This window comes from Delphinapterus leucas, unplaced genomic scaffold (assembly GCF_059928025.1).
Source record: "Delphinapterus leucas isolate spDelLeu-1000000601 "Yukka" unplaced genomic scaffold, BTC_Dleu_Yukka2 spDelLeu_asBTCV2_sq25, whole genome shotgun sequence".
Lineage (NCBI taxonomy): Eukaryota > Metazoa > Chordata > Mammalia > Artiodactyla > Monodontidae > Delphinapterus > Delphinapterus leucas.
This window is the reverse complement of record NW_028322234.1, coordinates 18,009,092-18,037,072: the sequence shown is the minus strand read 5'-3', so window position 1 is coordinate 18,037,072 and position 27,981 is coordinate 18,009,092. Positions and strand designations below refer to the sequence as shown.

At 56.3% G+C, this 27,981-nt stretch overlaps 2 protein-coding genes and 1 long non-coding RNA gene across 4 annotated transcripts in view; 2 read left to right on the top strand and 1 right to left on the bottom strand.

The window, feature by feature from the left end:
• The first annotated feature begins 11 nt into the window (after positions 1–11).
• TIMM13 (translocase of inner mitochondrial membrane 13) lies at positions 12–27,607 on the top strand. Of its 2 annotated transcripts, none has more exons than XM_030760665.2 (3): positions 12–303; positions 393–461; positions 21,639–27,607. In XM_030760665.2, exons 1-3 carry the CDS (start codon positions 184–186, stop codon positions 21,741–21,743), a joined length of 294 nt encoding a protein of 97 aa, XP_030616525.1. In that variant the 5' UTR covers positions 12–183; the 3' UTR covers positions 21,744–27,607. The 2 variants fall into 2 exon arrangements, with proteins under 2 accessions (XP_030616525.1, XP_022422245.1); XM_022566537.3 differs by lacking the exon at positions 21,639–27,607 and adding an exon at positions 626–1,067 and having other exon boundaries at positions 90–303.
• Positions 1,186–21,147, top strand: LOC115802301 (uncharacterized). Its single transcript, XR_004022730.2, has 2 exons — positions 1,186–18,945; positions 19,546–21,147. It is a non-coding gene; the product is annotated as an uncharacterized LOC115802301 (long non-coding RNA).
• Positions 11,463–27,981, bottom strand: part of TMPRSS9 (transmembrane serine protease 9) — a 29,616-nt gene continuing 13,097 nt past the window's right edge. The window contains exons 8-18 of the mRNA XM_089905765.1: positions 24,591–24,865; positions 22,797–22,933; positions 21,719–22,037; positions 20,241–20,412; positions 19,516–19,787; positions 18,823–18,959; positions 15,634–16,030; positions 13,531–13,717; positions 12,552–12,817; positions 12,278–12,414; positions 11,463–11,794 (exon numbers count right to left, since the gene is read on the bottom strand). Coding sequence (XP_089761891.1) covers positions 11,633–11,794; positions 12,278–12,414; positions 12,552–12,817; positions 13,531–13,717; positions 15,634–16,030; positions 18,823–18,959; positions 19,516–19,787; positions 20,241–20,412; positions 21,719–22,037; positions 22,797–22,933; positions 24,591–24,865 — 2,461 coding nt within the window. The 3' untranslated portion in view covers positions 11,463–11,632. The remainder of the gene's footprint in view (positions 11,795–12,277; positions 12,415–12,551; positions 12,818–13,530; positions 13,718–15,633; positions 16,031–18,822; positions 18,960–19,515; positions 19,788–20,240; positions 20,413–21,718; positions 22,038–22,796; positions 22,934–24,590; positions 24,866–27,981) is intronic.

Below are 27,981 nucleotides of genomic sequence, written 5' to 3'. Positions count from 1 at the left end.
AAACCGACTCTGGTCCGCCCTTGTCTGCGCATGCGCGGGAGGTCCCGCGCGGCCTTATGGGAGCAGTAGTCCCGGCCCCCAGCGCGTTCGGACGCCATTTCCCGTGGGGCCCTGCGGTGTCCGACTTCCGGCGTGGGTGCAGGTGGGCACACGCTGCCGCTGTCCGGTTGACTTTGCGGAGCCATGGAGGGTGGCTTCGGCTCGGATTTCGGGAGCTCCGGCAGCGGGAAGCTGGACCCCGGGCTTATCATGGAGCAGGTGAAAGTGCAGATCGCCGTGGCCAACGCGCAAGAGCTGCTGCAGGTCCGGGGCGAGGGCGGGGGCGGGGGGCCGAGGGTGGCGGGGCCCGCCGGGGGCCGGCGTCGCAACTGAGGGCTCGCGTGTCCCCACAGAGGATGACGGACAAGTGCTTCCGGAAGTGCATCGGGAAGCCGGGGGGCTCCCTGGACAATTCGGAACAGGTAAACGCGGGGGGCCGGCGGGGTCGCGGGCCCGGACCCGGCGGGGAGGCCTCTGCGCATGCACGCGGACTAACTGGGCGACGCGATGGGGCCGCGGCGCGTGCGCAATCCGCTGCCGGGGGTGGGGGCTCCAGACCTGAGCCGTGCGCCCTCCCCGTCCCCAGAAGTGCATCGCCATGTGCATGGACCGCTACATGGACGCCTGGAACACCGTGTCCCGTGCCTATAACTCGCGGCTGCAGCGGGAACGAGCCAACATGTGACCGCCACGCGCCAGCAGGCCACCCCCCAGCCTTGCCCTGGTCCCGGACCCATTTCCGTAAATGCTGTTTGTGAGGCGGGGGCCAGCCTGTGCGTACTGCCTGCCAGAAGTTTATGAGAACAGGATTGGTGCTGGGACAATTGGGACTCTTCCCGTTCCCTCCGCCTACATGCACACGTGTTAGTGGGTGTAGCTTGGGTCTTGGGAGAGCCCTGGCCCCGCTGCCACCTCCCCTTGTGCGCCCATTACCGAATTAAGTCCTGTGGACCCTGCTGGGGCCGCAGCAGAGTTGACATAGCACGAGTATTATTCAGTGGCCGAATAAATGGAACAGCGGGAGCTAAGTTCACAGCTGAACTTCTCACCCACCTGGCGAGGGGGATTTAATATTAAAGGGAGGAGCGAGGTTAATGATTGGGAGGTACACGCATTAGCCTACTGGGGAAGGGGCAAGGCTGTTTTGAGGGAGTTGCGGGGGTGGGGGACACCGTTTTTATCCTGTTTCGGTCTTTAATGTATGTACTGGCCTCTGGTAGGTGTGTCATTTAATATGTTAATATAGTAAAATCAACACATAATGAGGTTCAGGGTCTGTTGGAGGTTGGATTTGCCGCCATCTTGGTCCCAGCTGGTTCCACTTGTTTTTTTCTTTGTGCGTGTGGCTTCGTCTCTTATCTCTGGACCCTTTAACTTACAGATTTATGTTCACTCCTGCTGAAGGTGTGGCGGGGAGGGTGGCAGATTTGGAGCAAAGACCTGGCTTAGATCTGGCAACAAAATGCCCCCTTCCCTTGTTACTGCTCCTCATTCTTGAGGGGGCACTGAAGGGCGAAGGTTTGATTGCTGAAGCTGCTTTTTGCCGAACGTGGGTGTAGTTTTTTTCTGGATTTCTGACTAACCTAAAATAAGTTTGATTGTCACCAGGATGCAGTCCCAGTTGCTTGTATTCTTGTGTTAGTATCATCTGAAGTTTGATGGTTTCAAGCCGTTTACTAACGAAGTTGACAAGGCAGTCAAGGAGACAAGGCCCGAAGGTGAGCCGGAGGATGATAGCAGTTAGTGGGCCAAGCAGTGGAAGAAACCAGTTCAGCTGCGGGGGCTCTGCGTGACCATATCCCAGATGGAGCTTGGTTCTTGACCTTGTGTTTTTTTTTTTTGCGGTACGCGGGCCTCTCACTGTTGTGGCCTCTCCCGTTGCGGAGCGCAGGCTCCAGACGCGCAGGCTCAGCGGCCATGGCTCACGGGCCCAGCCGCTCCGCGGCATGTGGGATCTTCCCGGACCAGGGATCGAACCCGTGTCCTCTGCATTGGTAGGCGGAATATTAACCACTGTGCCACCAGGGTAGCCCCCCGGTGTGAGATCTTGTAGAGTGATTTCATGGTATGTGAGACCTCCCCAGGGGGCCACCAGTCGGAGAGCTATCCCTGCTCCTGCCAGAATGAGTCCCATTGTCCTTTGATCTCAGGGCTAGGTGATACCGATGTTATGAATGGTTATACCTAGGTTCCTAGAACTTGGCCGGCCTAGTGTGCATTGTTTCATAAATTGGGCATTATTTAAGCAAGGAGAGGCTAGAGCCCACCCCAGAGAAGGGAAGGAGTTGGGGTTGTTCTGATGGGGCAATTGGTTTATTCTCGGGCCACAAAGGAACCAGGTACCCAGGGGGAGTGCATGCCTAGCACACTTCTGAGGAATTGAACCACCTCCCTAAGTGGCTAGCCCAAGAGGGGGTTCCCTTGCAGTGTGAGGGGAGAGGCCCACCTGCGTAGCAGGGGTCATTGGGGGGTTCTTGACTAGTGGCTTTTCCCCAGGCCTCAGCAGGGCCCCACACTAAACCCCAGACAACTGGCATCTTCCCTCCCCCATAAGCGCATCTCCCGTCTGGTCCCTGTGTGTATTCGTTGAGTGGGTGCAGAGGGTACCAGTGGGTGAGATTTCCATAGGGGTCAATCCCGGGGCACTGAAATTGTGGGGTAATGGAAGAAGCCGTGCTCAGAGTCCGGAGCAGCCCCAGGGCATTACTGCAAGCTTCTCCCTTTGGTGGGGGCTGCTGACATGGGCAGTGGCCGCAGGACCGCACTTTAAGAGTGAGTGCCTTGTATTTGCTGGAGATGTTGATTTCAGGGATGAGATCCACGCAGGAAAGCTGCGTTCAGGAGGGGTAGGTCTAGCAGGTCCGTGAGCCAAGGTGAGAGTGGTGCTGTCATTCTTAGGGGCAAAATGCAACACCTTTAATCCACAGGCATCACTTTGTGGGTGGGGGTGACAGACCAGCACTGGGATAGAGTCTGTCCACATGCTGTAATCCCCGAGAAATGGACTATCGTGTTAAGCTCTCATTTCATGTGGACAGTTATAAGGGACAGGCTTAGCCAACTGCTAAGCCTGTCCACCACGTTACTTATCTATCAGTAAGTTCTTCCTTTTGAAAAGTAACTTAAGGGCTATAACAGGTTCACAGGTGTATGCAGTGGGTGGCTCAGTAACTTCTTCCTCAGGTATGGGTGCTGCCTTCACTCTGGTATGGTGGGTCCACGGGGCTGTGCCGTGTAATTGTCAGGCAGTCTGAGTGGTCAAGATCACTAGCTAAGGTCCTGTCCACTTGGGGTCTAACTGCTCCTGTGGTTTTCCAGCCTTCTGGGTTCTCAAATAAACCCAGTCCCCAGGGGAGAAACGGTGGAAAGTGATGTCAGAAAGGGAAGGCAGTTCCGTGTCCCTGTAGGTGTGTAAAGCTTTGCTTATTTCCCCTTTCTGCAAGGCGTATTTCAGTCGCTCCATATCCCTCAGGTTGGTCTTGGAGCCAGGTCCTTCAGGAATGGGCCTCCAGTACATGAGCTCATACGGACTCAACCTGAGCTTTCCTTTGGGGGCTATTTGCATTCTCTTTTTGTTTTTTAATAATTCTATAAATTTATTTATTTTGGGCTGCGTTGGGTCTTCGTTGCTGCGCGCAGGCTTTCTTTAGTTCTGGCGAGCAGGGGCTGCTCTTTGTTGCGGTGCGCGGGCTTCTCACTGCAGTGGCTTCTCTTGTTGCAGAGCACAAGCTCTAGGTGCGCAGGCTTCAGTAGTTGTGGCACGTGGGCTCAGTAGTTGTGGCACGTGGGCTCAGTAGTTGTGGCTCTTGGGCTCTAGAGCGCGGGCTCAGTAGTTGTGGCGCACGGGCTTAGTTGCTCCGCGGCACGTGGGATCTTCCCAGACCAGGGCTCAAACCCGTGTCCCCTGCATTGGCAGGCGGGTTCTTAACCACTGCGCCACCAGGGAAGTCCGCTATTTGCGTTCTGAAAGGTGCTGTGGGGAGAAGGGACATCCAGGGTTGATAAGTGTCTGAGCCTAGTTTCTCTAAGTTTTTTTTTTTTTTTTTTTTGCGGTACGCGGGCCTCTCACTGTTGTGGGCTCTACCGTTGCGGAGCACAGGCTCCGGACGCACAGGCTCAGCGGCCATGGCTCACGGGCCCAGCCGCTCCGCGGCACGTGGGATCTTCCTGGACCAGGGCACGAACCCGCGTCCCCTGCATCGGCAGGCAGACTCTCAACCACTGCGCCACCAGGGAAGCCCTCTAAGTTTCTTTTGAGGGTTTGATTTGTTCTACTTTTCCTGAGGACTCTGGTGTCCAAGTGGAGTATAAACCCCATGTAATTCCCAGAGCTCTAGAGAGTCCCTTAGTAATTTGGGAAACAAAGGCAGGCACACTGTCACTCTGGATGGACTTGGGGAGCCCAAACCGAGGGATTATTTCCTTGAGCAGGGCCTAGGAGACCTCCAGGGCAGTCTTGGTTCAGGTGGGAAACGCCTCGATCCGGCCGGGGAAGGTGGCAGTCACAGCTGGCAGGAGTCTGGAATTTCCTCGTGCCTGGGGCGTTACTATAAAACCAGCCGGCCAGTCCTGACCTGGACACGTGCCTTCATATTGGGTGGCGGTCGCTGCCTTGACCCCAGTGGCGGCTGTAAGTGTTGGGCTTATTCCGGAGGCAGATAGGGCACGCTTCATCCCCCTGTTTAAGGAGATGGCGGAGATTGGGGGTAGTCATGGACTTGATGAGCCATTGATACAGGCCTCCTGCCCATAACGTGTGCTCGGGCCAGCTTCCCTGGTGGCCTGCAGTGCAGAGGCCGGCGGGGGGAACCATCACCCCGGGTATCCTGGGCTTTTAAAATAGCCGCATCCCAAAGGCTTTTCCCTTTCCTTTGGGGGGCGGATGGGAGTTACCCCTGGGGGACCGGGCAGGAGTGGCATCAGAGCTCTGTCCCCACCCTCTGCTGCTGCCCTGTCTGCCCCGTTGTTTCCTCTTATATTCCTGCTTCTCTCTTCTGATGGCTTCTGCGGTGAATGCCTGCTGCTTCCACAGGCAGGAGTGTAGTCTCCAGTGGCTACATCATTTCTCCCTCATTCTTCCTCTGTTTGTTCCCTGAGGTCAGCGTTCCCCTCCCCCTCCACATGGCCCCGTGAGCGTGTAGGCATTGACGGCTTTCCTTTCCCCGGCTCTAGTGCCCCGGTTAGGACAGTTAATCCGGGCAGTTAACGGGGCCCTCTGAGCAGAGCGGCCAGAGGGCAGAGCTTTAGCCTGCACCCCTTGAGCGATGGAAACCACCTGGGCCACCACGTCCTGCCTTTCGTGTCCCATCTTTCATAAAGCTCCTCCCGTGGATGAGCCACTCTGAGTCTGCATTCTCTCTAGGGGAGCTCTTCAGGTCAGGCCGACGGGGGTAACCCTGTTCCATAGCTTTCTCACGACCACGGGTTAATCTGGGGCCTGGCTGAGGTAGCAGGGGGGCAGGGTGAGGACACTACCGGGCCTCAGTCACAGACGTGTTGTCTAGAAGTGCGGCTTGGACTTGCAGGGTTATGAGGGGCTGGAGGTGGTGGGAGTACCAGATGGTCAGGGCCTGTCCAAAGGTTAATTTGTCAGCCTCTCTGAAGAGCTGAGAAGTACCAGCTCCAGCCCGTAAGCACGGAGGACACCCTTTAGCTACGACCTGGAGTCAGAGGTCCCAGTTTTGTGAAAGGTCCCCTGGGGCAGTTCCTCCTCTCTCATGTACATATAGATGGAGGGGACTGCTGGGCTCAGGTCATGGGGAAGGCGGGTGTGGCTCTCACGAGACAGCTTTTCAGTTCCAGGAGTGCCCGGTCACGATTGGGGGTCCACTTCAAAAGTCAAGGTTCTTCCCTTTTAATTGTTCATACAAGGGCTTAGCAATTAAGCCAAAGTTGGGAATCCCTATACAAGCATCCCCAGGAAACCCTGGAGCTGCTTTCCCTTACTAGGGGTGCCTGCCGTCTGGCACATCAGCCCCTTCCTCTCCTGTGGCCCTTTTCTACTATAAATCTTAAGTGTTCTACCCGCTGGAGGGGGAGCTGGGCTTTTTCCTTTGAAACTTCCTGTCCTCTCTCCGCCAGATGATTGAAGGCGTTAGCTGTGTTACAGGCTCTTTGGTGGGGCTGGTGATAGGAGTGTCATCCGCATGCTGAAGCATAGTTCCCTGTTCTAACTGGAGCTCACCACGATCTTCAGGGCAGAGCCACCCAGCACGGTTGTTTCCTCGTGCTGTCAGGGTTCCTGCCTTTCGATTGCAAAATCTTAATGAGATTTTGGGGTTAGGGGCACACAAAGAAGGCATCTGTTAAGTCTAACAGAGTACCAGGTCCTCTCAGGGTTTAGGGTAGAGTAATGTGTACGGCTTTCGCACCACAGGGTGAATCTCCTCCGTAGCTTCATTTATGGCCCAGGGGTTCTGAACTGGCTGGTATCTCCCATTCGGCTCCTTTACCGGCAGAATAGAAGGGTTGCTAGGGCACTGGCAGGGTCTGAGAAGCCCTTGCTTGAGTGAGCTTTGTGCCCACCAGCGCTTCTTTGCTTAAGCGGTGTTGCTCTGGGTGATTGTGGCCGGGTCGCACCTTGACCAAGCGGTGCCCTCCTGGCTCTGCCCACAGTGTTGCAGGACCCTACAGAGGGATTAACCCCCTTAAGGATAATTGGGCCATTAAAAAAATATTTAATTAATTTATTTGGCTGTACCGGGTCTTAGTTGTGGCACGCAGGATCCTCCTTGCAGCACGCGGGATCTTTCATGGTGGTGCATGGGCTCAGTAGTTGTGGTGCACGGGCTTAGTTGCCCCATGGCACGTGGGATCTTAGTTCCCCGACCAGGGATGGAACCCAGACCCCCTGCATTGGAGTGTGGAGCCTTACCCCCTGGGCTATTATTTTTGGCCGAGGGCAGTAGCACTAGGGCTGCAGAACAGAAGGGGGTCTTAGGTGTTTCAGTGGTAAGGTTTTTATCTCAGATAAAGTGTAGCTGCCAATCTGTATAGTAGGTCTCTTCCTATTAGAGGAATTGGGCGTTCCGGGACATAGAAAAATGAGATAACATTCTCTCTTCCAAACCACACTCAAAAGAGCTCTATAAAATTACGTTCCTGTGACTCCCCTTCCACTCCCATCCTTGTACATTTTTCTTTGGTCATCCTGCCTTGTTGGATGTTCAGGACTGAGTAGGTAGCCCGTGTGTGAGTAGAATGTCAACCGTTCTACCCGCGACGGTCAGGGTCAGCCAAGACTCCTTCAGGGAGCCCCTGGGCCCCTTCAGCCCTCTTCTTCCCCGTGTGGAACCAGCGAGGGTAGGCCAGGACACCGTGGTCCCCTTGGCTTCCTTCCGAGACCTTTGGGGCACCCCCTTCCAGTGGCTGTGCTCCAGGCACTGTGCACCCTGATTGGCCCTGAGCCCCGCTCTCCACTGTGGGTGTGGTCTTCGAAACCCTGGCGACTCATGGATGTCACGGGGTCCCTTCGGTGGTGGGGAGGAGGGAGCACCATCACAGGGTGGCTGGTGACCCTGAGTGACGGAAGCCAGAATACTGCCAGTTGGTTCTGCTCGTCTGCCTGCCTCAGGATCCGCCCGCAGATCCCGGTTCTTGAAGCCCCGAAATGCTGGCTCCAGCCCTGGGAAGGGGGCCTGGGGGCCTGGTCTCCAAAGTCTGTCGTTTTCTCCTCGTGTCTGGGCGCTCTGGGAAGTGGAATGGGCCTTGAGAACGGCCTGCCCTGCCCCTGACCCCAGGCTCACGTCCGTCTACACGCCGGCACTCCTGAGGCATTCCAGGAAGGCCGGGGGGGCGGTCTCCCTTCCGCCCCGGATGATCCCTGAACCCTAGTCCCGTTTATGGGTTTCTTCTTTGCCAGATGAATGCCCTCCACAGTCACACCCCTGAAACGCGTGAGGTGCTGCCGGCCGTTTTCCTCTCAGCAGCCCCACCCAGGGTCCGTGCTGGGAACGGCCTGGATTCCAGGCTGGTGTAGAGCGTGTCCTGCATTATTTTGATGGGTCTCATCCACTTCCTCCCTGGCACTAGTTATAATCAGTGCCTTTTCTTCCCCGGAGAATAAGATGTTCAGGAGGGTTTGGACAGCCGCCAAGTGGGGAAGTGGGTGTGAATATTCCCTGGACTAAATTAAGGACTCCCTCGGGGTATCCTTCAAACCCTTGGATCTATCCTTCCAGTTATGTAGATCTGGGAAGACAAGGGTACGTACATATGGTCATACTGCCCCCTCCTCTGGGGACCTCCTGAAGGGGGAATAGCCCACTGATTCCAAAGGGCTGGTACTGAACGCAGCTACGGGTGTGCAGTGGACTGATCCGCGAGGGAGCTGTGGAGAGATGGAGGTGGGAGAGTCGGGGAGGGGGCGGCAGGTAGGGGGTGGTGGATTGGGGGGAGTAGAAGGCATCAGGGAACCAGGAGAGGTAGGGGTAGATGACTCAGGAGTCTCAGGTGAACTGTCAGAAGGGGAGTAGCTGCCCTTGGTGGAGGGAGGAGGTCACGAGGACCCTCAGGCTGAGACTCCAATACCGGGAGAGAGATTAGAAGTAACCTCGCGTTTTGGGGTGTTTTTTAATAATTTATTTATTTTTGGTCGTGTTGGGTCTTCGTTGCTGTGCCTGGGCTTTCTCTAGTTGCGACGAGCGGGCTTCTCATTGCAGTGGCTTCTCGTTGCGGAGCACGGGCTCTACGCGCACGGCTTCAGTAGTTGTGGCACATGGGCTCAGTAGTTGTGGCTCGCGGGCTCTAGAGCGCAGGCTCGGTAGTTGTGGTGCACGGGTTTAGTTGCTCCGCGGCATGTGGGATCCCCCTGGACCAGGGCTCGAACCCGTGTCCCCTGCCTTGGCAGGCGGATTCTTAACCACTGCGCCACCAGGGAAGTCTGCTATTTGCATTTTGAAAAGTGCTGTGGGGAGAAGGGAGTTCTAGGGTTGCTAAGTGTATGGATCCCACACCAAGAGGTCTCGGTGCTCTAACTGAAACCTGAACCAGTATGCTTAGGGGCTGGAAGGGGAGGCGCCCTCTGAGAGGGCCTTGGTTACAAGGCCTCCTTTTAATTCAGCGACTTGACATTCCCAGACCCATTGTGGGGCTGTAGGAGATACTCAGTGTAGGTGGGTGCTTTCAGCCACCAGTCCCTGGAGATAGGGTGAAGGCAGAGTAGGAAATAAGGGTTCTCTCTCCAATCAGGCGAATTGCCCGCAGGGCCTCCCTGGCAGGCAAGGAGGTCTGTTCAAAGAGGGCGTGTCCCTGCTCGGTGACAGGTAACCAGGCAGGGAGGCCGAATGCCCATCTGGCATGTATCCAATTTTCTCTACTCTCAGCTACAAGGACCCAAGGCCTTTGAACAATGTGGAGGTCCTCTTCCTTCCCCAGCCAGGCAAAGTGATTTTCCTGAAATGTGGCAAAAACAAGATTTTTAAAGGGTTTGTGTCTCAGAGGAGGGATCCCTAGGGACCTGCGATGGAGGGTAGTGGGGAGAGACCTGCCTGAGAGAGACGTGTACCCTGCCCGGGATGGCCAGTTAGGGCAAGAGGAAGCAACACAAGATGTGCTCTTGGGTCTCCGAGTAGAGCCTAGAGGTGGGAACTCCGCAGCGGTGGGGCCGAGTGCTCTACTGCGTGCTTCCAGTCGGCAGTGGGCCTGGCGCTCACCTACCCCGGCCCACGACCAACGCACCCTTTCACGAGAGCGTGTTTGGTGGCGAGCGCCCTAGTGGCCTGTAGGCACTCAGCCTGTACCTGTGGTTGCGGCACGTACTACTTCCAAGAGCACTAGGACAGGCAAGGCCACACAGATCAGAGCCTGACGCTTCCCTGCGCCGAGAACAGAGACTAGGGCGCACATCACACACATGTGAAACAAGGAGGTGTTCTTGCCACGCCGTGGCGTCTGGAGGGCTTCCTGTCCAGTCCCCTTGCCAGGAGCCAGTCAAACTGGGAACCAGTTGTGCGATCTCGCCTCTCCCCTTGCCAGGGGGTCGGCTCTATTTAGATGACCAACTGACCAGTCCAGTCCTCTAGACTGAGGTCTGTCTCCAACGAGACGACCAGGATCCTTTCCCTTAACTTGCCGACCCTCACAGCCAAACCTCGGCCGGAGCGGGGTCAGCGCCCACCCCACGTCAGGTGTCCCCTGGGCACTGCCCCGATCTGTAGCAAGCATCCTTGCTGTAGCTACGCAGCGCGGGGGACACTCCACTTGATCCTTGGCTGCTTTTAGATCTCAGACTAAATTCAGTAGTCCTCACTGGCCCAGAGGTTCAGAACTGGGGCAAACTGCCCAGTTACTTAGCTGACCTTGTCAGCCCCGGGTCAGTGAGTTCAGCCCTGAGTTACAGGACGGAATGGGCCCCACGTTGGGTGCCAAAATTTGTTCCCGAATTAAATCGTATGGACCCGCTCGCCTCGCCAAGGCTGGCTGCCTCGGGATGGGGGTGGCGTCCTTTTACCATTCGAGTTCGGGAGTGGGTGAATAAGGAAGCAGAAGCTGACATGCGCAAGCTTTATTCAGTGGCCAGAGACTGGAGAAGCGAGAGCTAAGTTCACAGACGAACTTCTTGCCCACCTGGTGAGGGGGATTTAATTTTAAAGGGAGGAGGAGTGAGGCTAATGATGGGGACCCATATGCAGTAGTCTGCGGGGGAGGGGCAGGGCTTTTCCGAGGGAGTGGGGGGGTCACCCCCTTTTTATCCTGTTTTGATCCTTAATACCTGGTCCTGGCTGCCGGTAGGTGTGTCATTTAATATGCTAATATAGTCAAATCAGCGTATAACAAGACTTGGTCTGTTGGAGGTCAGATTTGTCGCCATCTTGGTCCCAGTGGTTCCATTTGGTTTTTTTCTTTGTGTGTGTGTGTGTGTGTGTGTGTGTGTGTGTGTGTGTGTGTGTGTAGTTCTGGACCCTTCAACTTAAAAAGATTGTGTTCACTCCCGCTAAAGGTGGGGGGTCAGAGAGTCGTGAGCAAGGACGCTTCTAAGGGTCGGGGCCGGAGAGTTGAGCAAAGACCCGGAGCGGCTCTGGCAACACGCTCGGGGCGATCAACCTCATGCCCTGGGCATAGCATCCGGGTTTGGACGTGGGAGTTGTGGCCACACCCCTTCTGAACCGTGACCTCCTGGGGTCACACAAATACATGCTGAGTGCGGCGCAGAGAACCCTGTGCGTCTCCCCTCTAGGGGCCTCTGTGGGGACTGAGCCTCAGCGCCCCCCTCCCCTTCTTTCCCGAGCACTCCTGGGTTCCCGGGCGACAGGGAGCGTCGGTCACATAAAAGGGAGCCTCGAAGGTGAGGCTGCCCAAGGCTGGGGGTGGCCCTCTCCGGGAAGGCCTCCCCGCCCCCATCTTTCCTCCCACCTCTGGGCCCTGGCTGAGGGGCGGGCAGTCGTCGTTTCTGTGACATGGAGGGCTGAGCCAGCGGGCTGCAGACGAGGGGCTGTGTTTATTGGAACAAAATACGCAGTTAGATTGCACCCCAGTTAACCCACAACCCCTCCACCCCCCGCCTGCCACCTGGACCCCCTCCTCTGGAAGGGTGGCCGGCTGGTTCCTGCCACCTTCGCGTCGCTGGTCCCAGGCCTGGGCAGCCGTTTGGCGGTCACTCTTGGATGTTCTGCCCGATCCAACCTCTCACAGCAGCCACCCGGGTGTAGACGCCTGGGAACTGGGGTCGCCCACAGCCGTAACCCCAGCTGGTGACCCCAGTTAGCACCCACCGGCCAGAGGGCTCCCTGCAGGCCAGGGGTCCCCCAGCGTCACCCTGAGGAGAGGAGAGAAGAGAGGAAAGGAACTCAGAGCAGGCAGTACCTCCCCGGCAGCAGCCAAGGGTGGGCTGGCCTGATCTGCGTGCTCCTGGGCCACCACGGGAGTGTCACCTGGGCTCCCCCTGTGACCCCAGCTAGTGGCTTCCTCTGTGAGCCTCACTCGTATTATCTGGGAAATTGGTTCAGTGCTCGGGTGAGCGTTCATCCGCCTGGCAGACATTGGTGGGCACCCGCCTGGCGGTCCAGGAGCAGAACCGGGCCTCAGCCCACAGCCTCTGCCCGGCCTGCTCCTGACCCTCTGAGGGGCGGGGGGGGGGGTGCAGTGGGGGGAACGCCGGCTTCTTAGGGGTGTCCACGAAGTGGCTGTCCAGTGGAAACTCGGAGACCCAAAAGGTGCCCTGTTTGATCTAACTGAGGAAGCGCACCGCAGGGTGGGGCCTGGCTCGCGGAGCCCCGGTCCAGTTGCACAGTGCGCTCACCGAGCAGCTGTCCACGCCGCCCTGTGGGAAGCCCGCGCACAGCATGCGGCTGCTGATCTGCACCGGGTAGAAGCGGCGGCACGTCTGCTCGCTGAGGAGGCGCACGGCCGCCTTCTGCAGCTGCCGCGCCATCGAGCCTGCGGGCGAGAAGGGACCTGGTGGGCCCGCGCCCTCCCTGCGCCGTTGGGACTCCCGATGGGGGCGCAGGCGGGGTCCTTCCCGACGCCCCCGGACCCTTAACCCTCGGGGGGCGGGGGGGCCCATCCGCGCCTACCTCCCTCGCGCACGGAGCCCCAGCCGGTGATGACGCAGCGCGCGCCGTCGGGGGGCCGAGGCGCGGGCTCGGGCAGGCAGATGGGCCGCACCAGGCGGCTGCGGCGCACGGGCCCCGCCAGCTCCAGCAGCGCCACGTCGTAGTCCAGCGTGTAGAGGTTGTAGAAGGGGTGCTTGTGGATGCGCGCCACGCGCTCCAGCTGCCCCTCAGCGCCGCTCAGGAACGGCGTGCCCAGGAAGGCCGCCCACTGCTTGGGGTCCCCGTAGCTGCGGGACGTCGGGGACAAGCGTCCGCCCGGGTCCCCGCACCCCGGCGCTGCTCGCCCGGGGCTCCCCGGCACCCTGCCCCGCGGGGGCTGCGTCCGCGGTCGGCTGGGGAACCTCAGATCGGGCACTTGACCTCGGTTGAGTCGTCCCTTTGTCCTAGAACAGCAGGGAGGACGAGGGGGGCCCCCGCGCCTGAACGCGCCCAGCTGGCCCCCAGGCACTGAGGTGACACTACAAGCTATGTCCGTTTCCACCTAATATTACGGCTCTCCCGCCTGCCCACCCGCTGTGAGCTCGGCACCGCGAGGCGCATCCTGAGCTGGGTTTCTCCGTGGAGGGCAGGCCCCTGGCCTGGTCCTCCTACTGCGCACCCTGCCAGGAAGGGGACTCCCCACTGGGTGACCTTTAGGGTGGTGCCAGTCCGAGCAAGATGGCTAGGGATGGAGGTGTCCCGCTGGCCCGGAGACCCGGCCTGGGGCCACCCCGTTTGGTGGGGGTCGGGCACTGGACTTCGCCCCGCTGCCCTGTGTGGCCAGGGGAGGGCTGTGCGGAAGAGGGTACGGCCTGGGGCAGCGGGTGTCGGGAAAGGGCTTTGCAGGCAAAAGCGCGGAGGCGCCACATCCTGAGTTTTCGGGCTATGATTGGGTCCCGGTGAACCACGGACACGGGCCATTCGGGGCGGACACGGGCCATTCGGGGCGGGCGGGACTCACACGTCAAAGCAGTGCGCTGCCGACAGCAGCCACCTCTCGGCCACCAGCACGGCCCCGCAGCGGTGCTCCCGCCGCCGTAGCCACAGGCTCACCTGCCACGGCCACTCCCCGCGGCCCGCGGCGCTGCCGCCCACGATCCTGGTCAGCGCTGCTGCCGGCGCCAGGCCGCAGTCCTGGGTAGCGGCGCCTGGGAGCAGGGAGTGGGGTGGGGGACCCACCTCGGGGAAACGCCTTCCCCCAGGGACCCTGGGCCTGGTGCTTGGTCCTACAAACGAGCCTCTTCTGGGCTTTTCTCAGATAATGCATTTAAGTTTGGTTCCTGTAACCTCAGCCTTGGGGCCTCACCTCCCCAGCTGGGGGCCAGGCCAGCATCCCCTGTCGCTCCCCACTCCTCCCAGGCCTCTTTCAGGTCCCTAGGAGCCAAGTTCCCTGCTGCCCCAGGGCCTTTGCACACCCCAGCTGCTTCCCAGGAGGCCCTGCCTGGTCTCACCAGCTCCTGCACTGGCTGGTCTTCCTGGACGCCCTGTCAGGGGCTCTTTACCTGGGTCTAGTGACCCAGTGTCGTCCCTCCGTCCTGTGACAGACGCCCCTCCCCACCTGCAGCACAGGGTGCGCCCTCGGAACACAAGAGTAGGAAGACCAAACGGGTAGCTCCGAGGAGTGCTGCAGGGAGCGCCGTCAGCACCCGGGGCGGGGGCGCGCGCGCGCTCAGGTACACATCTGATAATTAATTCCCACAGGCTGTTTTCCAGCTCCACAGCCAGTGCCCCCTCCCCAGCCCTGTCTCCCACCAGCCAGCCGCCTCCCCTGCCCTCCATGGTCGGGGAAGGCCCTCCTGTCCCCACACCGAACAATATGTGCCATGTCAGGAACCCTCCTCCACCTCCTGGCCCCCACGTTGAGAACTGTAGCTACTGGAAAAGGAAGAATCACCAGGCTGGAGGCCCGACCCAGAGACAGCCAGCTGCAGCGTTAACAAGAACCAGTATTTCTCCCAAGGACACGCTGCAGCCGTAAAGTATCAAAACGCCCCCTCCTCTGAGTATCCCTGCTGGACAGGCAGGGGCAGCGAGTTCCCCTTGCGCCTGGAGGATCTCAGTCACAGAGACTGTGCCCCGATTTCCAGCCCGGTCCAGCACCTCAGCTGAGGGGTCTCTGGACTCGACTTTCTTGTGGTACCCGGAGAGGCACGTGGTCTGCTTTGCTCTGAGCCGGTCAAACTCTGCTTCCTCTCAGCATCCCCTCCACCCCTCTGCCCCGGATCCCACAGCGCCTGCCTCTCCCTCTGTTTGGTGAGCCGCCCCTTGGTTCTTTGGCGTGCGCTGCCTTGCTGCAGCGAGCCCGTAACCCTGACTTTGTGGGTGCAGGTCTGTGTCTGGGGACTTGGGCTGACTGGGCCAGCCTCTGTGTGAATGTGGGGGGCAACAGAAGCCGGGCCCCATTCTAAGCTTGGTGCCCGGGACACTGGACGGCATCTATCTGGGCCATAGGAAATTGCCTACATTAGATGGGGCTTTACTTTTGACCCAGAAATATGGCAGCCTCATATGGTTCTGATGAATATTTAATAAAAATGAACTCCACATCTCAGACACAAGCTCAGGGCCATGTTCTCTGTCTCATTTGTCAGCCAGTTACTGCCCTGTCGTACCCCCCTCAGGCCTGTGGGACCAGCCGTTACGTGTGCATCTGCCCTGTCAGTGCCGGGTCCCTGCCGTCGGGGCCTACGATGGTCTGACTTGTGTCCCCTCCACAATTCGTAAGTGGAAGCCCCTGACCCCCAGAACCTCAGGATGGGACTTTTGGAGATGGGGCCTTTAAAGAGATGATTAAAGTAAAATGAGGTCCGGGTGGCCCTAATCCAGCATGACTGGTGTCCGTATAATAAGAGGAGATTAGGACACAGACACCCACAGAGGGGAGACCACATGAGGATGCGGGGAGAAGATGGCCGTCCTCACACCGAGGAGAGAGGCCTCAGAGGGTTCCAGCCCTGCCGACACCTCCATCTCCACCCCCCAGACTGGGACGCTGTCACAGCAGCCCTAGCAGGTGACACAGGACTCCCGCCACCCACCCACGTCACTCCATTTCTCTGGGTACCTGGTAGCTGGGAGCCCACAGTGGTCTCCGTGGCGTGTGGAGGTGGTGTCTGTCCCCTAGTGGTGGTGGTCATGGCGGTGGTGGTCCTGTTGGCAGGTTGGCTGGTCACCCTGCTGGTGGCCCACGGGGTGGGTCTGCTGGCCACGACCCCCAGGACCGTGAAGCCAGCCGTCGTCCTGGCAGGGTGACTGCTGGTGGGCGTCCTCGTGGTGGACGGCGGGGGCGTGGAGAGGGAGTGGGAGGACATGATGGCGAGGATCCAGCCCTTCAGCCGGGTGATGCGGGTGTACACGCCTGGCTTCTTGGCCTGAGCACAGCCGATGCCCCAGCTCACAATCCCCGCCAGATAGAACACGCCAGGCGTCTCCTCACAGGCCAGGGGTCCCCCAGAGTCACCCTGAAAAGGAAGGACAGAGGGCCGCTGACCATACCGGCACCCTCTCTGCAGAGGCACCGCCAGGTGCTCCCGTGCTGCCACGAGTGGGAGAAACTCCTCAGCAGAGCTGGACACGCACAGGACCTCAGCAGGACGGGCCTCACGCCCACGTGGGCCTGTGAGACCTTGTGTGACCTTGAGCAAGTCACCTCTCTCTGAGCCAGGATTGCTCTTACTTTTGCATTGGAAACAAAAGAAAACAGCAGAAAACCCTAAAGAAAAGAACTCTCCTGGGCAAGAATATACAATGGGAAAAAGAGAGTCTCTTCAGCAAGTGGTGTTGGGAAAGCAGGACAGCTGCATGTAGATCAGTGAAGTTAGAACACACCCTCATGCCATGCACAAAAATAAACTCAGAATGGCTTAAAGACTTAAATGTAAGCCGTGACACCATAAAACACCTAGGAGAGAGCATAGGCAAAACATTCACTGACGTAAATCGCGCCAATGTTTTCTTAGGTCAGCCTCCCAAGGCAATAGAAATAAAAGCAAAAATAAACAAACGGGACCTAAGCAAACGTACAAGTTTTTGCACAGCAAAAGAAACCATAAAAAAAAGAAAAAGAAAAAGAAAAGACAAGCTACAGAATGGGAGAAAATACTTGCAAACGATGCAACCGACAAGGGCTTAATCTCCAAAATATACAAACACCTCATACAAGTCAATAACAAAAAACCAAACAACCCAATCGAAAAACGGGCAGAAGATCTAAATAGACATTTCTCCAAAGAAGACATACAGGTGGCCAACAGGCACATGAAAAGATGCTCAACATCACTAATTATTACAGAAATGCAAATCGAAACTACAATGAGGTACCACCTCATGCTGGTCAGAATGGCCATCATTAAAAAGTCTACAAATGACAAATGCTGGAGAGGGTGTGGAGAAAAGGGAACCCTCCTGCACTGCTGGTGGGAATGTAAATTGGTGCAGCCGCTGTGGAGAACAGTGTGGAGGTTCCTGAAAAAACTACAAGTAGGGACTTCCCTGGCGGTCCAGTGGTTAGGACTCCATGCTTCCACTACAGGGGGGCACGGGTTCAATCCTTGGTCGGGGAACTAAGATCCCGCATGCTGTGCGGCGCAGCCCCCAAAAAACTAAAAATAGAGTTGCCATATGATCCATCAATCTCACTCCTGGGCATATATCTGGAAAAGACAAAAAAATTTAATTCAGGGCTTCCCTGGTGGCGCAGTGGTTGAGAGTCCGCCTGCCGATGCAGGGGACACGGGTTCGTGCCCCGGTCCGGGAAGATCCCACATGCCGCGGAGCGGCTGGGCCCGTGAGCCATGGCCGCTGAGCCTGCGCGTCTGGAGCCTGCGCTCCACAACGGGAGAGGCCACAACAGTGAGAGGCCCGCGTACCGCAAAAAAAAAAAAAAAAAATTTAATTCAAAAAGATACATGCCCCCCAACATTCACAGCAGCACTATTTACAATAGCCAAGACATGGAAGCAACCTAAATGTCCATCAACAGATGAATGGACAAAGAAGATGTGGTACATTTATACAATGGAATATTACTCAGCCATAAAAAAGAATGAAATAATGCCATTTGCAAAAACATGGATGGACCTAGAGATTACCATACTAAGCAAAGTAAGTCAGAAAGAGAACGACAAATACCATATGATATCACTTACATGTAGAATCTAAAATATGACACAAATTAACTTATTTGTGAAACAGAAACAGACTCACATAGAGAACAGACCTGTGGTTGCCAAAGGGGAAGGGGAGGGGGGAGGGGAAATTAGGAATTTGGGATTAACAGATACACACTACTATATATAAAATAGATAACAAGGCTTTACTGTATAGCCCAAGGAACTACATTCAATATCTTGAAATAAACTAATGGAAAAGAATATATATATGTATGTATATACATACAGACGTATAACTGAGTCACTTTGCTGTACACCAGAAACTAACACAACATTGTAAGTAAACTATACTTCAGTAAAATAAAAAAAATTTAAAGCATGATGTGCTGTAGGTTTCCATTATATGTCTATCACGGGGTTAGAATTTTTTAATTTTTGAATTAGAAATGTTGTTAAAAACCATCAGATGCTTTTTTTCTGTGACTTTGACAATTATCCTGTTTCTCCCCTTCAGTGCACTAATGCAATGAATAGCACTAATGGATTGTCTTGTGTGGAGCCAAACTTTTTAGGACATCAACTCACTTTGGTTGTGATGTGTTTCCCTTATAACACATACTCTGCTGGCTTGAATTTGCTAATGTTTTATTAAGGGTTTTTTCATCTATGCTTCTAAGTAAGACTGGCCTATGCATTTACTTTTTAAAAAAATTTTTTTCTTTTTTTTTTTTTTTTGGCCATGTCACGCGGCTTGTGGGATCTTAGTTCCCCAACCAGGGATTGAACCCAGGCTACGGCAGTGAAAGCGCCAAGCCTAACCGCTGGACCACCAGGGAACTCCCTGAATTTCTTTACCTGTGTGTTTCTCTGGCCTTGATAGCATGGTTCAGCTAGCTTCTTTTTATGTTCTGGCGCTGATTTGTTTCCCCTTAAAAATGGGTCAGCCACGTGTCAAGTGTGACAGGGTGGTCATATACGTACTCATGTATGATTAGCTTTTCTTCAGTTAACATATACGAGACAGCTTTTAAAATCAGTGTGTATATATTTTGTGTAGATCTACCACGTACTTTGAAACTGCTGTCTCATCTTCTGTTTGGACGTATCACGATCTCTCTAAACCGGGTCCCTCCTGGACTCACCTGGCAGGAGTCAACCTTGCCCTCCAGGAACCCCGCACAGATCATCCTGTCCGTGAGCGAGAAGTTGTAGAGGGCGCTGCATGCCTTCTGGTCTATGATGCCCACGGATGCCCGCTGCAGGAGGTCAGGCTTGGTGGCTGCCAGGACAAGGAGACCACCCCCGAGGGCCACTTACACAGGGACCACTGTTCAGTAGCCGGCTTCACTCTGACCACAACCCCAGAGGGAGGTGCCATCCCCGTCCTACAGGTCAAGGCCCAGAGGCCCACGGCCTTGCAGGGATGTAAAGTCACACCGTGAGAAGGAGGCGGGTCCCACCCTAGAATCTCACCACTGTCCCTGAGCGGATTCCCTAGCACCTTGGGTGACCTGCAAGGGGGCTACTCTGAGGTCTCAAAGGGAAGCACAAGGGTCCCCAAACTTTTTCCATAAAGGGCCACAGAGTAAATATGTTCTGCTTTACAGGCCAGACAGCCTGTTGGGACCACTCAGCTCTGCTTTTGTAGCAGGAAAGCCGCCCGGGGCTATCAGTGAGTGAGTGGGCGCGGCTGCGTGCCAGTAAAACTTTATTTATGAAAAGCAGCCGCACTGGGCCCATGGGCCGGAGTTTGCGACCCTGAGTTAGTGGAGAGGTGAGTGGTCTGCGGGCGGTGGGACCAGAGCCCCGGGCGGGGGTGGGGGGCGGAGGCTCACCGTTTCCCTCCTGCGTGTTGCCCCATCCAGAGATCACGCACTTGCGGCCCACGGGGAACTTCTGGATGGCCAGGGGCAGGCAGACAGGCTGCACGTACTTGTTGAAGACCAGGGGCCTGGCCAGCTCCAGCACGGCCACGTCGAAGTCCAGGATGCTGGGATTGTACTGGGGGTGCAGCACCGCCCGCCTGAGCCCCATCTTCACGGGGCTCCCGCCGACGCCCGAGAGGGACGCGGTGCCCAGGTGGGCCCGCACCAGCTCCACCTTTGTGCTGCCGGGAAGGGGCCGATCAGACTCCCTGCCGCCCCCCCGGGAACCGGGCAGAGCTGCGGGACCCAGGCCCCGGGGAGGGCACCACGAGACCGTGGGCAAGGCAGGGAGCCCCCCCCGGGCCTCATTTCCTTCTGGGACAAGAAGGCATGAGAGACCCCCACGGCTTTGTGACAATCAGAGGTCAATGCCACCTGCCCTTGAGTGGAGGGGAGGAGCCTGCCCCCCAACTCGGCCCCTCTGTGTCCCTCACAGACCAGCTCGACAGGATCCTCCCAGAAGCCACTCCCCAGAGCCCCCTACTTCTTCACGCTGCCCCCCATCCGCCCCCTACCCCGCACCCCGCAGCTGGACGTGACCCTGGCCACGTGCTGGGTCCTAAGTGGTCTCTGCGTGCACGGGGATTTGATGGTGGGGGGGCCCGGTGATGACGGGGGAGCCGAGGGGGCCTTACTGGTTGAAGCAGTGGGCGGCAGACAGCAGCCAGCGGTCCCCCACCACGGTGGCTCCACAGAAGTGCCGGGAACCCTCCTTCAGGCTGACCTGCCAGGGCACCTCCCCGGAGGCGGCCCCGAACCCGCCCACGATCCGGGTGGGCTTCTCCAGCGCCGGCCTGGCCCCGCACTCTGCGGGGACGAGACAGGAGGGCCCGCGCATCTCAGCCCGCTCGGCGGGCGGCGGGACCACCCTGGTTCCAGAGGGGCCTCGGGACACGGGGCACAGCCTCCGGGCTCTGGCTGGGCCAGGGCACAATCATCCCGTCACACACATGAAGGAATCGAGGCTTAAAGGAGCCCTAAGGTCTCAAGTACAAGTACGCAGCCCAGCTGGGGGGATATGCGCGAAAAAGAAGATAAAATCACAGCAGCCCTGTCCCCACCAGTGTCAGCACGGCAGACACAGGCCACAGCCCAGGCGGCTCTGGACAAAGGCAGAGTCGGGTTGTTACGGGCTTGGGGGCAGGGTGGGTGCAGGCGACTTTAAATGAGGCACAGTTAAAGAACTACACTCCAATAAAAAAATTTTTCAAAAAATAAATAATAAAATAAGCAGAAAAAAATGAAAAGAAGTTAATTTGATACTCATTTCCATAGGCAAAAACAATATAATATCAAAATTTTTTCATTTTTGTTACATATAACTTTTTCTATATTACGTGTTGTGCGGTTTATTTGATTGTATGCACGTGTGTGTACCCCTGTGTACGTGTGTCTTTAGCAATATATCTTTGGCCAGGTATACAGTACTTTGGAAAACTGGTATGTACTCAACATAAATCATGTATTCTTTCTAATGGGAGTGTACTTTACTATTCTTTCCTACTCTTTATTTTTCAATATTTAATAAAGATGGGAAGCACATCTTAACTGACTTTGTATACCACTGTCTGTCAGAGTTTCACGTTATTAATTACAGTACAAATCTTGAATTGTTAAATGACTGAGTAGGAGCAACCAAGAATAAAGGAGATTTTTGTGTTAAAAACAAAACAAAAAAAGAGGCAGAGTTTCGACTGGCTTTGAGCCTCGCAGGTCTGTGAGACCACAAAGGCGGATCAGGGTCAGATCCGGGCAGTGACTGGACCTGGGTCCTCGGAAACCACAAAGTCGAGACAGGTGGAGAAGTTGTGTGCTTCGTGTGGGTGCTCGTGTCTGCGGTGACCCCAGGTCAGTCGCTCTCCCACCCTGGCCCCATCGTCACGGTCACTGGCCTCTTGCTGACCCTTCGGGATATTCTGAGTACACCCTCCTCCAGGCCGGCAGTAGGTGTCATCAGGCAGTAAATGTGAAAATAGCCTTTGCCTGGGCATTTGACAGACATCACTAATCAATCACCTATCTCTTCCCCACAGACAGCTTCGGAAAGCCAGTACCAATCCACCCAACCCCGCACGGAGCAGACACCCACTTCTGCTGTCTCCCCAGAAAGTACCTTGTGGCTTAGATGCAGTGGCTGAGTCGAGAGGCACGGCGCTGGGGGCCAGCGTGGGCCTGGTGGGTGTGTTGACCACCGGGCTCTGTGGGCTGGTGGGCCAGGCGGTGCTGGGGATGGCCGGGGCAGGAGCCGCCGTGGGGGCCAGAGGCTTGCTTGCAGCGGCAATGGCCTCCAGGATCCAGTCACGCAGCCTGGTCACTCGGGCGTACACCCCCGGACGCCGGGCTTCTGCACAGCCGATTCCCCAGCTCACGATGCCGGCCAGGAAGAACCTTCCGGAGGGCTCCTCGCAGACCAGGGGGCCCCCCGAGTCGCCCTGGGAGACAAAGGCACACCCTCAGGAGGGGTCGGGGCTCCGTGGCTGCAGCCGGTCCCAATCCCAGAGCCACAGGGTCAGAGAAGGAGCCCTGGTTGGGGGCCTTCTCCCCACGCGCTCACGAAGCACATGTGGGCTGATACCTCACATCTCGGAACCTCAGTCTCCTCTTCTAAAAAAATAAAATAGGACAGTTGGACTATGAGATCTCTAAGACCTCTTTCAGTTCTACCACTGGCAGTTAAAAACCCAACCCAAATAAGCAATATCCCCTCCTCTCCTTAGCCCAGCAGACCCTGGGTAATGTCACCAGTGGCTTAGGAACCTCCAGTCATCATGCGGCGTCCTCCTGCAGGGCCGCATCTACCCTCACTCATCCTGTCTTGCTATCCTTTGCCTTCTCACACCCAGCTCACCGCGACTCTTTCATCCTTAAACACAAGTTCTCTCTTACTATTTCCCGCCATTTTCTCCAGCTTCTGGCTCTGATGTGGCACCCTGAGCGCATGTAGCAGCCGCTCCCCACCCACCAGGCCTTAGAAAGGAGAGCAAAGATATAAACTAAAAAGAAAAAGGAAATCCACAGCCATGTGACAAACCAAGCAGAGGAAATCTTGGTGGTGGACCAGCAACAGAAGACTCCCCCTTCCGGGGAGAGGGGAACCTCGGGCGGAAACCTGGGGGCCTTTCCCAGCCACCTCAGGGGCTGGCAAGGCGTCGTCTGGGGCCTCTGGCTTCTTTCCCAGGCACCGGGCTCACCTGGCAGGAATCCACCTTCCCATCCAGGTAGCCGGCACACAGCATCCTGTCGGTGAGCGAGTGGCCATACAGGCTGGCGCACAGGGCCTGGTCCAGCAGCTCCACGGTGGCTTTCTGCAGCATCTCCGGCTTGACCACTGCCCAGCATGGGGAGAGACAAGCAGGGTGAGCACTCCAGGACCCTGGCAGCCACCCCGAGCCAGGAGGCTGAGCTTCTGTTTCCCCAGCTGCGGTGGAGCTGCTGCAGCCCCAGATCAGAAATGAGCCAGGTCCATCAATGCCCACTGACCACCCTCTCGGCCTGGACAGCTAAGTGGCATCAAAGTTAATGCCCCAAGACTAGGCTCCTCCCCTCCCCTCCCCAAACCTGCCCGCCCTGAGCTCCCCCTTACCTGCTGGAATCTTTTCTTAGTCCAGCCGTAGCCCCATCTTGGCTAAACATTAAATCAGATTACGTAACCTTTTCCTCAAATGCTCCAGGGTGTCCCCCCACACACACCCGCCCAGCTCAATCCAAATACCCAAGCTTGGACCACCTACCCTGGCACCCCAGGCCCTTTGCACATGCCGTTCTGGCTGCCTAGAATGCTTGTCCCTGCAGAATCTGTCCGCCTTCCTCCTCTCATCTCCTATTTTAAATTGCAGCCCCCACCCAACCCCTGCCTTACTTTTCTCCCTTCTGTACATCACCATTTGCCACTTATCTTGTTCATTATCTACTGCCCCCTGGAATTGTTCTGTCTGGGTATGGTAGCCACTACCCACTTGAGGCTATTTAAATGCAGATGGAAATTCATTACAATGAAGTGAAATGTAAAACTCAGTTTCTTGGTAGCGCTAGCCCGTGTCATAGGGCTGCTGGCCCCCGTTGTGGATGGCACAGATGTGGCTTGTGTCCACCACTGAGGGAAGTTTTATTGGGAGGCGCTGGTCTGGACTGGGGGCTCCATGTGAATAGGGGTTCCTGTCTCATTTGCTTCCTGCCCAGTCCCTGGAGTAGGAAGCCTGGTCTTAGCTGAAGTGTAACCATCTCAGGCCCTTTCCTAAAGCTGTCCCCGCCCCCAACTCATTTTTCCTACTGGTTTCCTTCCCAGCATTTATCACCATCAGGTTACAGTCGATATGAGGCAGTTCTGTTCTATAAAATTACCCAAACACTGAATCAGTGAACACTGCCCCACTGCTCTGGGGGTTACACGGGGTCAGGTTCCTGAGAGCCTCTGGTCACAGCTGATCCATACGTACATAACCTCATGATGGTACGTGTGTTTCTGCTTAAAGACACTTCACTTAACATACATTGTTGATTCGTTAACACTGAGCTCACAGCCCACAGCGCTGTAACTCTTGCCTGAACGAAGCTCATCTAACACACGTACTTTCTGCCCATTAGGCACATCCCAGCCCTCCTGCACTTAGGACGCTAGCCAGCACTTCAGCTCTACGCTTGGGGCCTGTTTAGATTTTGTGAAACCTGCCACAAAAAGCACAAAAAGGCAGGATAAAAAAGTGGCAGTAAATAGACCACGAAAAGGACACTGGTTTCCAGTCTGAGCTGAACCAAGAGGCAGGGTATTGCCCAGCTCCACCTCAGCTGGGAACGACTCAAATTGCACATCAGGGAACAATCACAGATTCCCCCCACGAGTATCCACTTGGGGAGACAAATGAATTTTAGCGAGTAGGCGAATTTGCAAATACAGAATCCGCGGCTAATGAGGCCGGACTGTGTGTTTCTTGCTTGGCTGGGCTTTGCTGGCTGCCTGGAGAGGCTGCGGGCGGTATGGTGCTTACGGAAATCCTCCTTGAGGTAGCCCCAGCCCGAGATCAGACACTTCTTCCGGGGCGGGAAGACGTGCACGGCGGCTGGGAGGCACACGGGCTGCACATGCCTGCTGAAGGGCAGGGGGCCACCCAGCTCGAGCACCGCCACGTCGAAGTCGGCCGTGTCAGAGTTGTAGAAGGGGTGCGTGATGATCCGGGCCACTCGGGCCCGCACCGTGCTGGCCTCCGAGCCGCTGAGGTAGGTGCTGCCCGCGTAAGCCACCCACTCGGTGGGGTCTTGGAATCTGCAGGGCAGACAAATCCCCGCTTAGAGGCCCACTGAGGATGGGGCCGGAGGGTGAGGCACTCACCCAGCGAGCAAGTGTTAAGGAGGCGCCCCAAAACTCAGCCATCGAGACTAATAACGATATTTTCGGACTTCCCTGGTTTCGCAGTGGTTAAGAATCTGCCTGCCAATGCAGGGGACACGGGTTCGAGCCCTGGGCCGGGAAGATCCCACGTGCTGCGGAGCAACTAAGCCCGTGCGCCACAACTACTGAAACCTGCGCGCCTAGAGCCCGTGCTCTGCAACGAGAAGCCACCACGCTGAGAAGCCACGCACCACAATGAAGAGTAGCCCCTGCTCGCCGCAACTAGAGAAAGCCTGAGCGCAGCAACAAAGACCCAATGCAGCAAATAAGAATAATAATATTTTCATGTAACATTGTCAAAATTCAGAATGATGGCAAAAAAAACCAAAAACAAAAACAAAACATGGTGCACGAATTATCAGTATTTTAAACAAAGACAGGATCCAACACGGCTGGGATTAGGGTGAGGCGAGTGAGGCCTTGAATATGGACTGGCTACTAGATAACGTTGTGTGGCTGTTTTTAATTTTCTTGGGTGTGATAGTGGTATGTGGGTATGTGACAGACTCTCTTGTCTATGTGCACAAATGCATGCGGGAGATTCGGAGGCCATGTGTCATGATGTTTTCTACTTAATTTCAAATGGTTTGGCAAAGATATATATGTATGAATGTGTGTGTGAATAATTACAGATGCAGATAGATGGAGAGAGTGGGAGAAAAAACGAATACAGTGAAATAGTAATAACTTTTGAAATCAGATACTGGCATATGGGTGTTTGTCCTATTTTTTCATCTTTTCTACTTAAATATATTCATAATAAAATATTAAGAGAAACGAAATTTAAAACGATGAAAAAGCAACTCTTCTTGCCCTGAATGTCACTGCTTATGTGACCTGTGTCCACCAGACCATCATTTCCTGGGGCAGGTTTCCCTGGAATTCCCAGCAGGCTGTTCCATTAGTGACCCTGGGGCAATTCGTAGGTAATGGTTTCCCAGGGGAACCCATGCTTCCTATTGCCCTGTCCTGTCCCCGAGGACTCCTCAGATGGAAATAACCAAATAGCAATGCCTGGCACTGCCAGAGGCTTCCAGAACCTTCTCCCACCTTTGGTGAGCTCCATTCTGATTGGCCACTCTCAATGTTAAAGATTCTGACCATCCTGAACAACAAAAAAAACCCAATTCAAAACTGGGCAAAGGGACTTCCCTGGTGGCGCAGTGGTTAAGAATCCGCCTGCCAATGCAGGGGACAGGGGTTCGAGCCCTGGTCCAGGAAGATCCCACATGCCGCGGAGCAACTAAGCCCGTGTGCCACAACTACTGAAGCCTGCGTGCTCTAGGGCCTGCGTGCCGCAACTACTGAGCCCGCGTGCTGCAACTACTGAAGGCCACACGCCTAGAACTTGTGCTCCGTAACAAGAGAAGCCACTGCAATGAGAAGCCTGCGCACTGCAACAAAGAGTAGCCCCCGCTCGCCACAACTAGAGAAAGCCTGCACACAGCAACGAAGACACAACACAGCCAAACAAACAAAAAAAGTGGGCATTGCTCCCAAGAAGATGGAGCAATGTCACACAAATGTCACACAAATGGCCAATAAGCACATGAAAAGACGCTCAACATCACTAATCATTAGGGAAACGCAAATCAAAGCCACAGTGAGACATTACTGCACACCCATTAGGATGGCTATTATTAAAAACAAACAAAGTGACAAGTAATGGCCAGGATGTGGAGAGACTGGGAGATCGGCCAAGATGGCGGAGTAGAAAGACCCTGAGCTCACCTCCTCTCAGGAGCACACCCAAATCACAACTACCTGCAGAACCACCATCGATGAAAAAGACTGGAACCTACCAGAAAAGATCTTCTCCAACCGAAGACAGAGAGAAGGAACCGCAACAAAATGAGAAGGAAGGGCGGACTCACGATATGATCAAACCCCGTGGCCCCTGGTGGGGGACCCATGGACTGGAGGAGAATCATGCTGCAGAGGTTCTCCCACAGGAGCGAGAGTTCTGAGCCCCACGTCAGGCTCCCCAGCCTGGGGGTCCAGCACCAGGAAGAGGGTCCCCCAGAGCATTGGGCTTCGGAGGCCCACAGAACTAGTCGCAGGAGCCCCACAGGACTGGGGGAAATAGAGGCTTCACTCCTAAAGGACACACAGAGAATCCCACGTGCACTGGGACCCGGGGCAGAAGTAGTCATCTGATAGAAGCCTGGACCAAACCTACCTGCTGGTCTCGGAGGGTCTCCTGGGGAGGCAAGGCGCGGGCGGCCATGGGTCGCCCTGGGGACGTAATGTTGGCGGCCGCCATCTTGGTTCTTTAGTGCGGAGACCCGGGCCCCCCCACCCAATAGACCACAGGCGCTAGTGCTGGGACGCTCCAGGCCAATCAACTAACTGGGCGGAGACACAGCCCCACCCATCAGCAGACAGGCTGCCTTAGACCCCCCCCTGAGCCCACAGCTGCCCCTAGACACAGCCCTTCCCACCAGAGGGCCAAGACCCAGCTCTGCCCACCAGTGGGTGGACACCAGATGCAAGAAAACCATGATCCCGCACTGAAGGCCAGACCCTAGCCCTGCCCACCAGTAAGCCAAGGCCACCTCTGGGACGCTCCAGAACCCATACCCAACTGTAGCCGAAACCTGCCCCCCCCCCCACCACCAGTGCTCTGAAACGAGCTCTGGGATCCCTGGGCCCTGCAGGCAGACCCCAGGAAGCAGCTCTGCCTGCCAGGAGTAGGGCACTAACCCCAGGGTCTGGCTCCACCTGCCAGTGGCTGGGCAACAGCCCCAGAGTCTGCAGGACCCTGACTCTGCCCACCAGTGAGCCAGCACTAGCCCCAGGCTCCCTAGGATCCCACAACCCGCTACCTCGTGACCAAGCCCCGCTAAACCGCAGCCAGCAGCATCCACATAAGACGGGGCCTGGCAGCCAACCAAGCCTAGCAGACCACCCACATAGTCAGCCTGCGACAACAGAAGGACCCACGCAGCCAACCCCTAGAGCATGTAGCTTGGGTGATGAGCGGGGAGTGC

Bases quoted from the DNA above. Each gene is read 5' to 3' on its own strand.
- TIMM13 (XM_030760665.2), top strand. From the start codon at position 184: ATGGAGGGTGGCTTCGGCTCGGATTTCGGGAGCTCCGGCAGCGGGAAG. The intron at 304-392 runs GTCCGGGGCGAG...GTGTCCCCACAG, and splicing joins ACGCGCAAGAGCTGCTGCAG to AGGATGACGGACAAGTGCTT. The intron at 462-21,638 runs GTAAACGCGGGG...TCTTCCCCACAG, and splicing joins CCCTGGACAATTCGGAACAG to ACAGCTTCGGAAAGCCAGTA.